The sequence below is a fragment of the Equus quagga genome, chromosome 1 (assembly GCF_021613505.1).
Source record: "Equus quagga isolate Etosha38 chromosome 1, UCLA_HA_Equagga_1.0, whole genome shotgun sequence".
NCBI lineage: Eukaryota > Metazoa > Chordata > Mammalia > Perissodactyla > Equidae > Equus > Equus quagga.
Genome location: NC_060267.1, coordinates 138815110 through 138831235, shown reverse-complemented (window position 1 = coordinate 138831235; position 16126 = coordinate 138815110). Strand labels below are relative to the sequence as shown.

Genomic DNA, 16126 nt, shown 5'->3' with positions numbered 1-16126 from the left:
AGATTAGCCCTGAGCTAACATCTGCTGCCAATCCTCCTCTTTTTGCTGAGGAAGTCTGGCCCTGAGCTAACATCCACGCCCATCTTCCTCTACTTTATATGTAGGACACCTGCCACAGCATGGATTGCCAAGCAGTGCCATGTCCGCACCCGGGATCCAAACTGGTGAACTTCGGCCCGCCGAAGCAGAACATGCGAACTTAACCACCACGCCACCGGGCCAGCCCCTTACTTTGTAATAGAATAGATCTGCATTGTATTTGTACTACATTGCCCTATTTTTATAACAGTGAGACTGTGGCTGAGAAAGACAATAACCCATTAAACAAGGATAGCTTCTAATGTGAAGTGAGAAGGGATGTTTGAGTGAGAATTGTTTTTTCTAAATTATATTATTGAGGTCACATTGGTTTATAACATTGTATAAATTTCAGGTGTACATCATTATATTTCAGCTTCTGTATAGCCTGCATTACGTTCACCACAAAAGTCTAGTTTCCATCCATCACCATACATATGTGCCCCTTTACCCCTTTGATCCTTTTCCGACCTCCTTCCCCTCTGGTAACCATCAATCTGCTCTCCTTATCTATGTGTTTGTCTTCCACGACTGCGATCATATGGCATTTGTCTTTCTTGACTTATTTCGCTTAGCATAACACCCTCAAGGTCCATCCATGTTGTCACAAATGGCATGATTTCGTCTTTGTTAATGGCTGAGTAGTATTCTATTATTTATATACACACACCACATCTTTGTTATGCAATCATCTGTTGATGGGCACTTGGGTTGCTTCCAAGTCTTGGCTATTGCAAACAAGGGTGCAATGAACATAGGGGTACATATATCTTTTTGAATTAGTGTTTTCATTCCAAAGAATAAAAACACTGGCTAAATACCCAGAAGCGGAATAGGTGCATCACATGGTATTTCTATTTTTAATTTTCCGTTTTTTGTGCTTGAGGAAGATTGTTATTGAGCTAACATCTGTGCCAGTCTTCCTCTATTTTATGTAAGATGCTGCCACAGCATGGCTTGATGAGCAGTGCTAGGTCCACGCCCAGGATCCAAACCTGTGAACCCCAGGCCACTAAAGCAGAGCATGCAAACTTAACCACCATGCCACCGGGCTAGCCCCTCTATTTTCAATTTTTTGAGAAATCTCCATAATGCCTGTACCAGTTTGCACTCCCACCAGCAGTGTATGAGGGTTCCCTTTTCTACACATCCTCTCTAACACTTGTTACCTCTTGTCTTTTTAATAACAGCCAGAGAATTAATTTTTTAAGTGTTCAGTTCATCAACTAATGTTTTGTAATAACTTTTGTTTCTCCAAGCAATTTTGAAACTGTGAAGATTAAGACACTACGAATAACATATATTTATGTGTGTGTATGTATATATGAATGTATATTTATGTATTTAGTTACATGCGGGAGATAATATTTCCCAAGGTAACTAAATGTATTTGAAAAAGATGTCCAAAAATCCCACCAGCTTCCCAGGATTTTCAGGCATTTGTGAAGTTTTAGGGTTAGAAGCAAACATACCAAATATTTAACTGAATTTACTGAACACTGAAAATTTAGAAAAAGACGCAAGAACTTAGAGAAACAAAATGAAGAAAAAATTTAAGCTCATTTGGTTCCCATTGAAACCATATGGGCTTATAGACAAATCATCTTGGAAAATACACAATTAAATGAGTTCTGTTAGTCATCTAGGCTAAGAATACTAAAACACATATCTTTGGGTAATAGCAGACTTTTATGGAACCTAATTCACAATTCCATACAGTGCAGGGATCAGCAAACTGCATCCCAAATCTGGCCTGCAGCCTGGTTATGTGAGCACTCCCTCAATCCCAGCTAAGAATGATTTTTTACATTTTTGAATGAAGGGGAAAAAAAGAAAAAAGAAGGGAGAAAAAAGAAAGAAGAGCAAGAGGCAGGGGCTGGCCCAGTGGCATAGTGGTTAAGTTCACAAGCTCTGCTTCGGCGGCCCGAGGTTCATGGGTTCAGATCCTGGGCAGAGACCAACACACCGCTCATCAAGCAATGCTGTGGCAGTATCCCACACAGAAGAACTAGAAAGACTTACAACCAGGATATACAAACTATGTATTGGGGCTTTGGGAAGAAAAAAAGAGGAAGACTGGCAACAGACATTAGCTCAGGGCCGATCTTCAAAACAAAAGGGTGGAATGCTGCATATGGTAAGTCTATGGCTTTGTCATGAAGTGTAGGAAAACAGTATGCACTCCCTATACTTCAAAAAAAAGAAAGAGGAGGGGAAGAAGGAAGTCACCTTTTAAATTTTGGTATGTTAATATTTACTATCTGGCCTTTTATAGAAAAAATTGCTAACCCTTGATCTAGAGAAATAAAAGCATATCTTTGGGTAATATAAGACCCTGTCATGAAACCTGATTCACAATTCTATATACTAGCATAAAGATTAAAAAGATCCATTTTCTCAATTAACAACAAAATTTAAAAATGAACATACAACATATAACCTCAACGTCTATGAGCCTACACCACCCCAAGGTCTAATTAAAAAAAAAAAATCACTGGGCAAATACTGATACATACCCAGCTCCTTTCCCCTCAGCATAAATTCTGTTCAACACTTTTAGTGGTAATGGTTCTATACCCAGCATTTAGCTTCCTTTAACTCCTATCATAATGTCCCTATAAAGCATTTAAGAGTCTGTTGTTTTATCTCATAAATTGTATTACAAATTGTGGGAGCAGGAGGATCTCCACTGGGTCACAGAGGCCCTGAAATTTGACTGGAAAAAAAACTTAGAAGATAATATACATATCTGGAGGTTTCATAAAATCATACACATGAGAGGGGCAGAGGAAAGGATAGTGAGGGGAAAAGGGGAGCAGAATAACTTTATTTATTCTTTTTTCAGACAGCTGGACTCTCAAAAAACGAAAGGTAGTAAGATCCAGTTTCAGTTTTCAGCCACTCAGAAAAATGAGAAAAGGATATGGTCAGTTCTTAAAATAGGAAATACAAATGTTAAAGATATTCAATACTTCATGCATAAAATAAATGCAAATTAAAACTACAGTAACATGCCGTTTTTGCCTATCAGTCTGACCAAGATAAAATTAGACAATACTGGTGTCGGCCAGGATGCAGTGAAACAGGCACTCTTATACATATACATTGCTGATAAGAGTTACATTGGTACAACAACTATGAAGACCAATTTGTCAATAACTATCAAAATTACAAATAACACAAACTATGACTCACGTATACTATGTTTACTAATTTATCCAACATGTATATTCCTACATATGTGAACGTGTTTGGAATGACTTCAGTGAAGGTTACTTGCTGCCAAGCTAAAGAAAGGAATCAGCTTAAATGGCCCAAATATGGGACTGATTAATATGATTAACAGAAGACTAATAATGGTATATCTATACAATACTATGCAGCACTAAAAAATACATTCTTTATGAAGTGGTATAAAACAATCTTTACAATATATTAAAAAAAAAGCAAGGACCTAAACAGTGCTCCAAGCTTTATATAAAAGACAAAATATATACATATAAAATGCTCAAATTATCTCTGGAAGGCTACCTAGGAAACTGGTTGTATTGGTTGCCTCCAGGGAACAAGACATGGGGCAGGGGTAGGAGCAAAACATTTCATTGTATGCCTTGTGAATTTTGTATCATGTGCAGGAATAACCTGTTCTAAAAATTAAAATTAAAAGAAGAAAAAAAAAGATAACATGCCTCAGAAGAGGCCTTAAATACAGCACCAAAAGACTTTTGTGCACTGTGACTGTACTCACGGTAAAGACCACCACCTGGGGGTTGTGAGGTCTCAGGCAAAGGCCTAAGGAACCTGGAGACTCCCAAGGCAATTTCTAAATGCTGCTCCTCATCAAGTGCCATACCTTAAAAAGCCCTCCTAGTTCACAGCCATTCAGTTTAAACTTGTCTCCCCAACTACCTTCTTCTCTAGCCCCACTCACCTTGACTTTAATTCAAAGAATCTACCTTAGCAATGCTCGGTTTTATTCAACAGACATCTAAGATTTTCTGGGCTTATAATAAATACTGAAGCACAAGGTGAACAGCTGACATAAGTCCCTGTTTTCAAGGCCTCTCTAGCCCAGTAGTAAATATGTATATAGAAAAATAAAATTCCTTTCATGCTGGTAAGTAAACACTGAAGAATAATCAAGGTCATGATAATTAAATGTTTCTCCAATTTCAGATTTTTTTTTCAAGGCAAATTAATTCTAAATCTAAGATTTTTCCTTACATTTTTAAAATTTAACTATCTTCTCTATAATTTTTCTAATTAAAACTTAAAAATCGCCACAGCCCTCCAAGTGATTTCATTGAAGTTAAATGTTGCACTAGTCAATCCAACACTGTAGTTAAGGGTAGGAGCCCTACTGCTATCAAAATCATCCAGAAAACACTTTTTGGATATAGTCCATTCTTCTCCCAACTCAGATATATACACATCCCTGTTTGAGATGCTGATCATATTTATGGACCCTCGCCCCAGAAAACCCCACAGTTTTGCATATGATTTCAGGCGTTCTGAAAATCCCCTGAAGTTCAATCATGGATCACAGGTTGAAAATCTCTGCAGTATTATGGAAAAAGAGATACTTAAAATACTAAAATGATAGTTTCTGTGATTTCAGAATGAATTTGGACTTACTACAGTTTCTAAATCAGAAGCAGATCAAGAGAAATATGAAAAGTATTCACCAAAGGTACATAATTGCATAAATTGCCTAGCTAGGATATAGAAATCACTATTTGTTGGACCAGAAAAAGGAGTAGAAAGAATATAGGATTTAAATCAGAAGACCTGAGTCAATTTTCAGCTCTGTCACTTAAAAGCTAAGTCACAACCTCAAGGGCCTGTTTGTTTCCATTTTACAGCTGATAAAAATACCAACATTTACTTCAAAGGGTTGTAAAGATTACATGACACTCATTAAAATATTTTCTGACTACCCATCAAATAAAACATACACACTACGGATTCAAGAAGCAGTATGGTACTATGGGAAAAGACACATCTTCTTTACTTCTTCATTCAATTCTTTATGAAGTGCCAAACTACACTCTAGGCTCTCACAGTACCCTGGAGACTCGAGTGACCAAGACAGAAGCAGTCTCTGCCTTCACACAATGTACAACTATGAAATATTATCTGCTATGGTTGGAAAGGATATTATGAGAGCATATAAAAAGGGCAGAATACTTTCTCTTGGAGAGATAGGAATGGCTTTCCTGGGGAAAGGATGAAACTTAAATGAGAAGAGACATCTAAACAAAAGAAAGTGTTTTCAGGAATGAATGAATGTATGGTGGGCCATTCACTGGTGGGCCACAACAGCTTGAGGTGAGACTACATAAATAGATGAGACCAGACTACGCCATGGCATGCAAGCCTTATTAAGAAAAATGGATTTAATTTTAACAGTTTAATAAGAAACCATTTACAAGTTTTACAAGGACACTGACATGAACAGATCTGTAGTTCTGAAAGATCACTCTGGCTACTGAATGTAGCACAGACTGTAGGGGGCACATAGTAGTCATTCACTATTATTAAGAGGTAACTTATTATTATAACCATTACTATAAAAATACCATAACAAAAGTAACTCTTACTACAAAGATTAAGAAATGGTCCCTGCCCTTGAAGATCACATGGTCCAGGGAGATGAAACAAGCATCCAAGCAAGTAATTTTAGTCGTCTGTTGAGAATACTGTCACTGTATAGAAATACCAAAAAGGACAAAGCAACACAAAGAATGAACCGCAACTGTAACTGTAAATAAAGGAAGATTTGAAAAAAAAAAAAGAAAAAATATCCCAAGCAAAGAGAAAAGCATGTATGAGGACATGGAAAGGTGAATATGTATGAACAGCATGTGACTCATGCACTGAGCATGTAAGAGAAATTGTTGGGTAAGAAGGTTAGATAAACATAGAAGTACCTCTTACTCCACACACTAAGTTTTTGTTCTTTGAGTGATGGGAGTCTCTGTGATGCTACCAGAAATTACTATTGATCACATCAGTGTTTTTAAAAAGATAACACTATAGCATAATAAAGAATAATACGAAGGAGGAAAAGAACGGGAACAAGAAGTACAAACAAGAGGCTGTAGGACAAAAGAAGTCTCAGGTGCCCCAAGAAATACCACCTTTTAAGGGATAGGCAGAATAGGAACAATCAGTGAGAGTTACAGAAGGAAACTCACATGTTCAGAAGAGCGTGTGGTCTCAGATTAACAGAAGAGAAGAGAAATGATAGAGAGGTCAAGTACATTACGTGTATACATATTCACTCATACACATACATAAAAATACATATAAATATTTATTACAGTCTGCTGACAGCTCCTACAAGCAATGACCTCATCTAAAGCCCTGATCTTGGTTTCAAAATATCATTTCCCACCAGAAGAAACCAGAGCTCCTTGGAGAAATGGCTGATTCCAGGGCTGGGTAAAGGAAAGTACACGATGAGCCTGGAACAGCATCTTATACCAGGTTAAAAAATAACATGAAAATCAGACAGAAGGGAAGTTAAAGGGTCTCCCACTGGCCAAATAAGGGACAATTTAAGGATCAAGTAAATAATGGAATTAATGGATCATAATTCATTGAATAAAATGAGAATCTGTGAGTCTAAACTGATAAAAATCAATGAATAAAGAACTAAACGGGAGAGCAGGGAAGGCTGTTGCTTACAAAAGAATGCCAACCAAAAGGCACATAAATAAAAGGAATGATGAATTAGAAAAATCGCCATTTGGCAACCATCATAGTTATATGCAATTCAGGCAAATTGACTGGCTGTTGAAACTAATAGATAAATTCGATGAAAAATAGAATATTTACATATTTCCAAAGGCGCTCCTCTGTGATACTTTTTAATTAGAAAGGGAAAAATAGTAACTTTACATTGGAGAAACCTGGCAGACACCACCTTAACTAAGTGATCAATGTTGCCAACGTCTGTAATGGGACAAATCAACATCATGTGAAAAACCCTACTGTAGTCTTCCTGACAAAAATGTATAACCTGAATCCTTTAGACAAGCCCAATTGAAGAATATTCTAAAAAATTAAAAAATACTAAAAAATGTGAGGTTTATAAAAGACGAAGACTGAAGAACTATTCCAGATTACGGGATACAAAAGAGATATAACTCAATGTAACACTTGATCTCAGATTTGCTTCTGGATCAGATTTAAAATTTTTTCTTTTTTTTTTTTTTGCCATAGAGGACATTATGTGCACAACTGGCAAAATTTGAATCAGGTCTGTTGATGAGATAATAGTACTGTGTCACTGTAATTTGTTGATTTAGACATACAGGAGAATAACCTTGTTGTTATTAAATAAACACTAGAAATCCAGGGTGTGTCATATCTGTAACTTACTCTTTAAAAGTTAAAAAAATTAAGAGAAAATGATAAGGCAAATTTGGTAAAAAGTTAACATTGGGGAATCTGGATGAAGGGTTTAGAGGAATTTTTAGCTGATTTTTTTCTACATTTGTCACTAGAATGTGTGTTACATGCAGAATACATACAGAACAGTATTCTTGCAGTTTTCCTATAACTCTGAAATTACATCAGAATTAAGTTAAGAATATTAACGAAAGTTTATATATCTTCATTATGGTGATAAATAAGACTAGATTATAAGTATTTATCTATACTCAAAAAGTTTAAGTCTCTGACTAACTTGACCATGGCCCTGAGGGAACAACAACATTTCTTAAGGGTCTCTTTTAGCCCAGTAATTCAATAATGTATGTACTCTCCCACTTCTCAGATAGTCTTACATCCAAATCACTTGAAGTAATTTTTGCTAAACAGAATCAAGACTTTTTTTTTAAAAAACTAACCTCATGGGCTATAGAAACATGGTCATTATATCTTTAGGGAAATAGAATTAAGAGCTCACCCAAAAGAATAAAGCGTCAAAATGACTTCATTCAAACCAGAATGTTTAGAGCAGCCAGATTCTTACTTTATCGTTTAGATCAGATGTTGGCAAACTTTTTCTGTAAAGGACAAGATAGCAAATATTCTAGGCTTTGCTGGCCAGCCAGTCTCTGAAGCAACTACTCAACTCTACCAGTGCAGTGCAAAAGCAGCCATAGACTTTATATAAATGAACAAGCATGGCTGTACAGTTCCAAAAAAACTTTATTTACAAAAATACGCAGCAGGGCAGATTTGGGCAACCCGTGATTTAGATGAAAGTATTTATCTGATAATACAAAATGGACTACTACTAAGTTTTAGATCCTGTTTGCCTTTTACCTAGTGAGATATTTATTTAAAAATTTCAATGCAGCAATACCTAAAATAGCATTCTTTGGGGGCAATTCTGAATTTTAAAGAAAAGGATAAGTAATATTGATCATTATGGATACAAAATCATCTCTACTAAGGATTCTGAAATTCATTATAGAAATACAGAGCACATAATTTCATTTTGAAATGTTGCATAGCAGATTTCACATACAATATTAGTTACAGACTGAAATTCCAGGCAGTAACTCAAAACTTTTCGGTAGGGGAACTCCAGGTTTTATTTGAACTCTGTAGAAAGTTTAATGCTTAACTTTCTAGGAAAATAATATGTCTGTTGAATTAAGGATAATGTCTTGAGATAAAGACGAAAAAGATAAGAATAAGAATGTTCATTAAGAGTTCAATTTATCACATGTATGCAATGTTGTCCCTAAATCACCTAATCCAGGTATGACTCTAACTATCCAGACTTCATTATAAGGAGAGATGCACATCCTGAAACAAGTGTTTATAAGAGAAGCTCTGGAATCACTAGCCATCACAGTTTCTTGGGTGTTTAACTGCAATTGAAACTGCCAAATTCACAGGAACCTTACCTCTTCTTCTCATGATCCAAGTGAATGAAGATTTTTTCAGTCAAGTTATAATTAATCACTACTTATAACAAGCTGTTTTTGCCCTGTGAAGTCTAGGGTATATTTTCAGCATGAAGGGTGATGTACAACAATTCCTTTTACAAACAGAACTATATGCACATGTCCCTGCTGAAAATGTAACCCAGTAAATTTGCATATGAAAATGAATACATGCCCATGTATAGAAATGTGCTAGGTGATATTTCTTGTTGATTCTACTTTAGGAGTCAAAATGTGTAAGCCTTGTGGAGCCAAGGCAGTGGTCCTGTGTATAGAGGTATAGAAAAAGTAGCTCACTTAATCCTTTCTCGCCAGGAGTCGGGATTTTCCCAGTACGACATCCATTGTCGGCAATGGACGCACCAAAATAACGCCGGCGCCAGTGAGTTAACCACCTCTGTCCTCTTTTCACCTATTATATTTTTCATGCATCATCCAACTTCCCAACCATCTTCCTGTTTCTTCACAGAATGCACGCTAGGTTCTTGTTTTTCTTCAGCACGAAGTTGAAAATGGAGTTGAGAAAAGGAGACACATGGTCAGCTGGTGATGTTAACAAGCTCCTTGCTGCCCTGAGAAGCTAGATGGAAATGGTTCAAGTTACAAGGGGGATCATCATCAGATCTGGGAGGACAAAGAGTAATTCACGAAGCTTCATTCCCTTCCCTCCCACCCTCTTTCATTTATTGATGATCCCTATAGTCTGCCTTCACAGCAAAATCAAGATTAAGGAATCTGAAGCAACCTCGTTCAGTTCTTCACTCCATTCAGTACGTAGAAAGGCCAAGTGGAACACATGTCCAGCAATGTTACAGTGGCCCCAGGTCAGATTGTGGCTAACATAACCACAATCTTAGATCAATGCTTTTTAGTACGATCTTGGAATTAACATCAGCAACTAACACAGTGCTTGGTCACAGGTGCTTAATAAAGGTTGGTTGAATAAGACATTTTCTTTTCTGCCAGTGTCTACTTGAATACACAGGTGGAAGTCAGACAGAAGTAGTTAACTCTTTCAATGCCGGGATAGCATGGATATACAGTAATCACATCAAGTCAACGTGTTTCTCTAAAATATGTTCAAATTATGGGTTCCTGATTTCAGAGTTCTGGTTATATGTTAGGTAAAGTTTTTTCGTTTGTTTTTGTTTTTTTAAGGACAACCATAATCAGAGTTTTGAAATTAGAACCTTGGTAAATGTTAATTAGAATGATAGAGGAATTAAGAACCCTAGCACCAATGTGTAACAAAACATCACAGCTCAGTCAAGTAAAAACATTTCTCAGTAATGCAATTCTAGATGGGTAATGATTCCAGAGCAAACTAAAGTTTGAAGCAGGAGGATTTTATTTAGTGGCTTCCTTGATGCTAAGAATCAGGATAAATCCAAAATATGAAGGTTAAGAAGGATATACTTTAAGTATAAATAAAATTTTAAACCTCAAGTCAAGAGGATCATCAGGCTACATAGTACTGTGCAACTGCTTTGATTCTTCAGATGGGAGTGGGGAGGACAACAAGCAGGGGAAAAAATAATTCTGTAGGACTCAAAAATGTATGTCTAGAGTGAGAGTTTAAATTACCAGTTATATCTAATTGGGTTACGGATATCCCAGAGAGTAATTCATATGATTATAATTACAATAAAAAACTACCATATAGAGAAACAAAAATATTTACTTTTTCCAGATTTCAAGAAGACAAAGGTTTTTAAGAAATGATGATGATTATGTCTTATTTTTTTTAAATTATGTCAACCAGAGACTTCTCAAGCAAAAGTGAACTACTAGGTCTCTCTCTATAAAACTCTCTCTCTATAAAACTATGTCTGTAAGGCCTTTCCTATGTCCACCTGTGTACTTGTCTCCATTTCCACCTTCCTTACTGAGCCAGAGATAGTACAGGCTCTACTAGCAGTCTCCAAACACAAGAGAGACTTCTTCCAGGGACTCCTGTGCCCACACAAAGCAGACCTTAAATAAAGGTCCACACAAGTGACTTTCCAGCATCTCATTCAATTAATTGCAATTCCAGTTCCTGCAGTTCACATGTTGTATCATAAGCAGATTTACTATGAATTCTTCCTTTTATATTTATAAAAAGATCAGATTTCATAAGGCTTAATAAGGATGAGTTTACGCTGAACTGTAAGTGATGAAAGAGTAGTATGAGTAAGAGCTTGAATGGGTAACGAGAGCTGAAACCACACCATACTTAAAGAAGGGTCTCAACACGGTAAATTACGAATGCCAAAACTAAGCCCAGTACACAAACGACCAACTACTCATTTTGCTCAGTGTAAGGCCAGTTCCATACAGGTCAAATCAAATCACAGGATCTAATGGGTAAGCTTTGTAGTCATAACTGGGGACAGGGAGGATTCAGGTGTCCATCTTGCTGCAAATAAATCTGTATTGCTGGATTATCTGGTTGCTTCACCTCTGGCAGAAGAAAGGAGGAACAGAAAAATAGAAGCTAAGTAGTAACCTGTTCCCAGAGTCCTCAAGACCTGGATCTCAGATCCAGATCCCTTACAATAAAAATGTACCACATCTCTCCTAGGTTTATCCTGTTCACTTCTGTGTTTATCCAAGACCCAGATTGGGTTTTCAGCAAAGCAAACCCTGCACAACTTGCTACATTCTTTAACAAGAGATTATATACGTATTAGGTGTAACGGTTCCAGACCTCTCTATTTTTCGTCTAAATAGCATCTTTTGTCCAAAGAAATAGGCATTTTAAAGGCAGGCCTATTTCAGAAACAATAATGTAACTGAATAACAACTAGCTCCATATAAAGTTATTTTACTGAAATAGAAATTTGTATTCAATCATTTTTGATGAGAAGTTAAATTACCCTGGTTTTCCAATTAGTTTTTATTTTTAATTAATTTCTGGTTAATCCAATTTAATTTAAACATTCTTATTTTCTTATATAGAACCTTACACAGAATTTTCAGACACAGAATCATACCTTTGTTACTCAAAGGGTTTTTGTTTTTAATGTAAAAAGCACTTGAATGACTGAATATGCTTTTCTAAATGAGGAGAAAGGGGACATTCGTATATTAGTTTGGCTAGTATATCTCTTGCCAAGGTATAAAAGATGTTTGCAACATTTATAATTAACTGACAGTAAGAGAGATAGTATTCCATTTTTCAAAAATATGTATAGCTAGAAAAGTAGGTAATTTGACTTAAGGTTTGTAGAACTCTAAATCTGAGTAATTCAGGTTAAAATGAACAAAAATATCTTCTTACCTTTAGGTCTTTCCAACTGTCCAGGAGCTTGGTGGCCAAATCACTTATATCTACTGTTTTATCTGGCTGTTCCTGGCTCCTCTCACTCTCCACATCAGATACACCCTCCTCTTCATCTTGGGATGGTGTTTCCTCAGCAATAGGCTCTTCTAGTTTCGTGCCATTGTTCTCTTTAGGCTCTATTTCAGTGTCAGCTTCTGTTTCAGACATGGGTAGCTTACTGGCCTCCATGGCGATTTCACTATCAACTTTAGACTCAGGCAGCTGTTGTGTAAGCAGCTGTTGTGATTGTAACTCTTCCTCTTCTTCTACAGGAACGTTTTCTAACTGATCAAGGTCCTCTTTGCCATCCTTGCCTTCCAATTCACTGGTAGCATCTGAGATTGCACTGTCCATGCTATTTTCACTTATAATTTTAAGTCTGCGAAACATGAGTTTCTTGGGGGTGTCTGTGTCAGCTTCTGTGGTCAGTTTGGTAGAAGGATCAGGTGTGTTGAGTGGTGTTTGAGCACGCGATGTATTCTCACTAGAATACCCGTCTCCTTCACTCAACTGAGGAACAGCAGTCTTGGTCTGAGACCACCGCTGAATAATTGGAAGTACTTTGCTTTCCTCCAACATATTTTTAGTAGGAATGGGTAAGTGTTCCAAAGTCTTTATAATCTGATTAAACATAATAAAAGAAAATCACATCACTTTGTACAAGTTGACTTTCAAACCTCCGGATGGGACTTAGATCATTTCTGCAGGAGCAGTGGGGTTTTTTACTGTCTTATTAAATTAAGACCTAAGTCTGTAACTACAGAAGGATTTAAATGTCATAATATTTTCCTCTAGAAAGGAAGGAAAACTGTTTTAAAAAGACTGATTAGCAAGAATAAAATGTGGAGGAGCTGACTGCTCATAACATCAAATGGATTAATATTCTCCACCAGTACTTCTCAAACCTGGGTAATTTTTTAAAACATATACACTACTGGGCCTCGTCCTGGGTTTCTTTTTCTAAAAAGTTTCCCAAGTGACTATGATACAGGCTTGGGAACTATGCAACAACATATATTTAAATGATATCTTATATACACATAAAAAATGCAGATATTATTTACCTCTTTAGCCTTTGATAAACAGCTGTCTAGCAAAGAGAGACTCTTTTCATTAAGAAATAACCACTCTCCCACTCTGAAATCCAAGAATTTCTTCCAAAGTACTCCCCACTGTAGTTCTACAGTAACCCCACGGCTTCCCTAGCTTCTACTCATTGCCAAATCTCCTGGGAGAGGGACGAAGGCAAGACAATCATTTATTTGCCCACTCCCATGCATTTGTTTTTAAAAGAGTAGTATTAAATGCCTTTGAAATTATATTAGAAATCATGATTTTAAAAAACTACACTTAAACTAAGTTATAAAATACTGTTTATTCCATGGGAAGGTATAAACATCACAACTTCACTAACAATGCTGCCAATGAACATTTACGTCAATCTTTAAAAACACTTATTTACTCCTCAAAATATTCTTACTCTTGTCATCCAGAATTCAGCTCTTCATTAATTTTTTAGAATCCCAGAATTTAAGTTTGACATAGTTTCCTATCTTTTTAAAACTACACTTTTAGCAACAAACTAGATCCTTCACTTAACTATGACATTATTATTATTATTATATCTGGCTCTTGCAGTGGCAAATATGTAGTAGTGCCAACCTTAAAAAAATACTATAGAGAAAACCACAGAGTAAACTCACCACTAGCAAGGAATACGTAAAGGTTATAGCTATAGAAATGATATTGGAATGATAAAATTATTAATACCAGTGGTAAATATAGTGCTAAATTCATTATCACTGATATTATCACATACCCTCAATCTAAGCAATCAACATAGTGGTTTTAAGAAACAAGCAAGTTGAATGTGAACTGACCTCTTCCTGAAGCTTCTGGTTACTTTCCCGACCATCACCTAGCTCTGCCATCCAGATCCACAACAAAGACAGCCCATGACGTTCCAGAAAGGACTTCAGGCAAGACTGTGAGTGTGTATTCTTCCATGGGAGAAGAGAAGCAGGATGCATGGTATTGGGGGCAGGGTGAGGGGCAATATCAGACAGAGCATTAAAGACGGCTCACAGAGAAGACTAAAGAGTTTTACATTCACAAAAAACATATAAACTCTATTTTGACTAGCCAAACTAGAAGTGTACAACTAATAAATGCTTTAAAGCAAAAGTGCAATATATTATAGTCTTTTTTGATACCTAAAATATAACCAGCCAACCTGGACTTTACTAAAGTAGAAAATATATAAATACTAATATGTCATTTACAATGAAATTCAATTCTGAAGGATTAAGAAACAAATTAATCATTATTACTGAAAAAGCTAAAACTATAAAAATTAATATTTAAATCATTTTTTTCTTCTCTTTTTCTTTCAGATGCTTGTTCAAAAGGCTTTTTTCCCCCTTAGATTTATTTTTAAAAAATCATCCATTTATTATCCAACTACTTGTGGCATACTTAATAAAACAGAGTAAATGAGATTACTGTTAAAATTTCTTGCTTTGAGATCCTGTAGTAAAAACGGCCTTGGCATGCTAATAATCAAGGGGAAAAAAAATTATATCAAGTGTCATGAAATGTTACACAAAAAAATCCCAACACGTTCTTTGACTAGAAAGAGAAAGCAAACAAGATCTACTAGTAGATTAAATGATGCTGAAATCTTAAACCATTTTTAAGAGTACAAGCTTTCAAAGTCACGTAGAATTCACATATCCATTTTAAAAATAAGAGTAACTCTTCTCATCAGAATTATTCCTTCTCTAGTCATCATTGTGGGTTGTAATTTAAATGTCCCACCTCAAATTCAGAAATAAAAAATAAAGTAATATCAAAGTGTTCACCTGTATGAGCTTGAGACAGGTAAGTTTCTGCTCCAAAGTTTCGATTCTAACCATCAGCCGGGATAAGCTGAGCACCTGGTTTTTATCAGAGAGACCCTCACCATTCTCCATCAGAGCTTCTAGTTCTCCATCCACCTACCACAGCAAAGAAAAATATCTGGTTATAAAACAACAATGAAAATAACAAAAAATCCACTAATATAAGAATCAAACAACCTGAAAAGATGCTCAGTCTCACCAGTAATAAGAAAAACGCAATTAAGACCAAAGTGAGAACCATGTTACATTCACTAGATTGGGAAAAAATTAAGAAGTCTGACAATATCAAGTCTAGGCAAAGATTTGGATCAAAAGGAATATTCATACACTGTTGATGAAAGGATAAATTTGAAAAGCATTTCATTCACTCATCAAATATTTACCAAGCACTTACTATATGCCAAGTATAATTCTAAATGCTGAAGACACTACAATGAACCAAAACAAAAAAACCTGCCCATATGGGAGACAAAGAACAAATTATATCAGGTGAAAAGCATGATGGAAAAAATAAACCATTAGCTTGAAAAATAAAGTATCTGTATCCCCCATGCACTAGCAATTGCACACTTAAGAATAAACCCTAGAGAAACTTCTACACCTGTGTACTCAGAGAATCATAACAATGCTCATTGAGCAACCATTCAGAATAGCAGAAAACTGCCAACAACCCAAATGTCTGTGGCCAGGTTGGATAAACTGGTATTTTCATACAATAGAATATTAAACCACAGTGAAAGGAAATCAGTGCAGCCAAGTGCAACAACATTCATCAATCTTACAAACATAATGTTACGTGAAAAAAGAAGTCCCGGACGATTAAGTGCTATACAAATTTGTTTTCACGTACCTCAAAAATAAATTTTTTATAGATACATATCAGAAAAATCGATTTTAAAAAGGCAAAGGAGATAAGACACAAAATTCGAAACACTGGT

The 16126-nt window shown here is 36.0% G+C and overlaps 1 protein-coding gene across 8 annotated transcripts in view; it reads right to left on the bottom strand.

Annotated features, from left to right (window-relative positions):
• Positions 1–16126, bottom strand: part of SETD2 (SET domain containing 2, histone lysine methyltransferase) — a 118625-nt gene that overhangs the window by 42843 nt on the left and 59656 nt on the right. For 6 of the 8 annotated variants that reach the window (XM_046640385.1, XM_046640361.1, XM_046640347.1 and 3 more), the window contains 3 exons: positions 15150–15284; positions 14169–14288; positions 12247–12909 (listed from right to left, as the gene is read on the bottom strand). In XM_046640385.1, the coding sequence (XP_046496341.1) occupies positions 12247–12909; positions 14169–14288; positions 15150–15284 (918 nt within the window). Of the gene's footprint in view, positions 1–9281; positions 9565–12246; positions 12910–14168; positions 14289–15149; positions 15285–16126 lie in introns of all 8 variants that reach the window. The other 2 variants (XR_006885351.1, XR_006885353.1) reach the window with 2 other exon arrangements.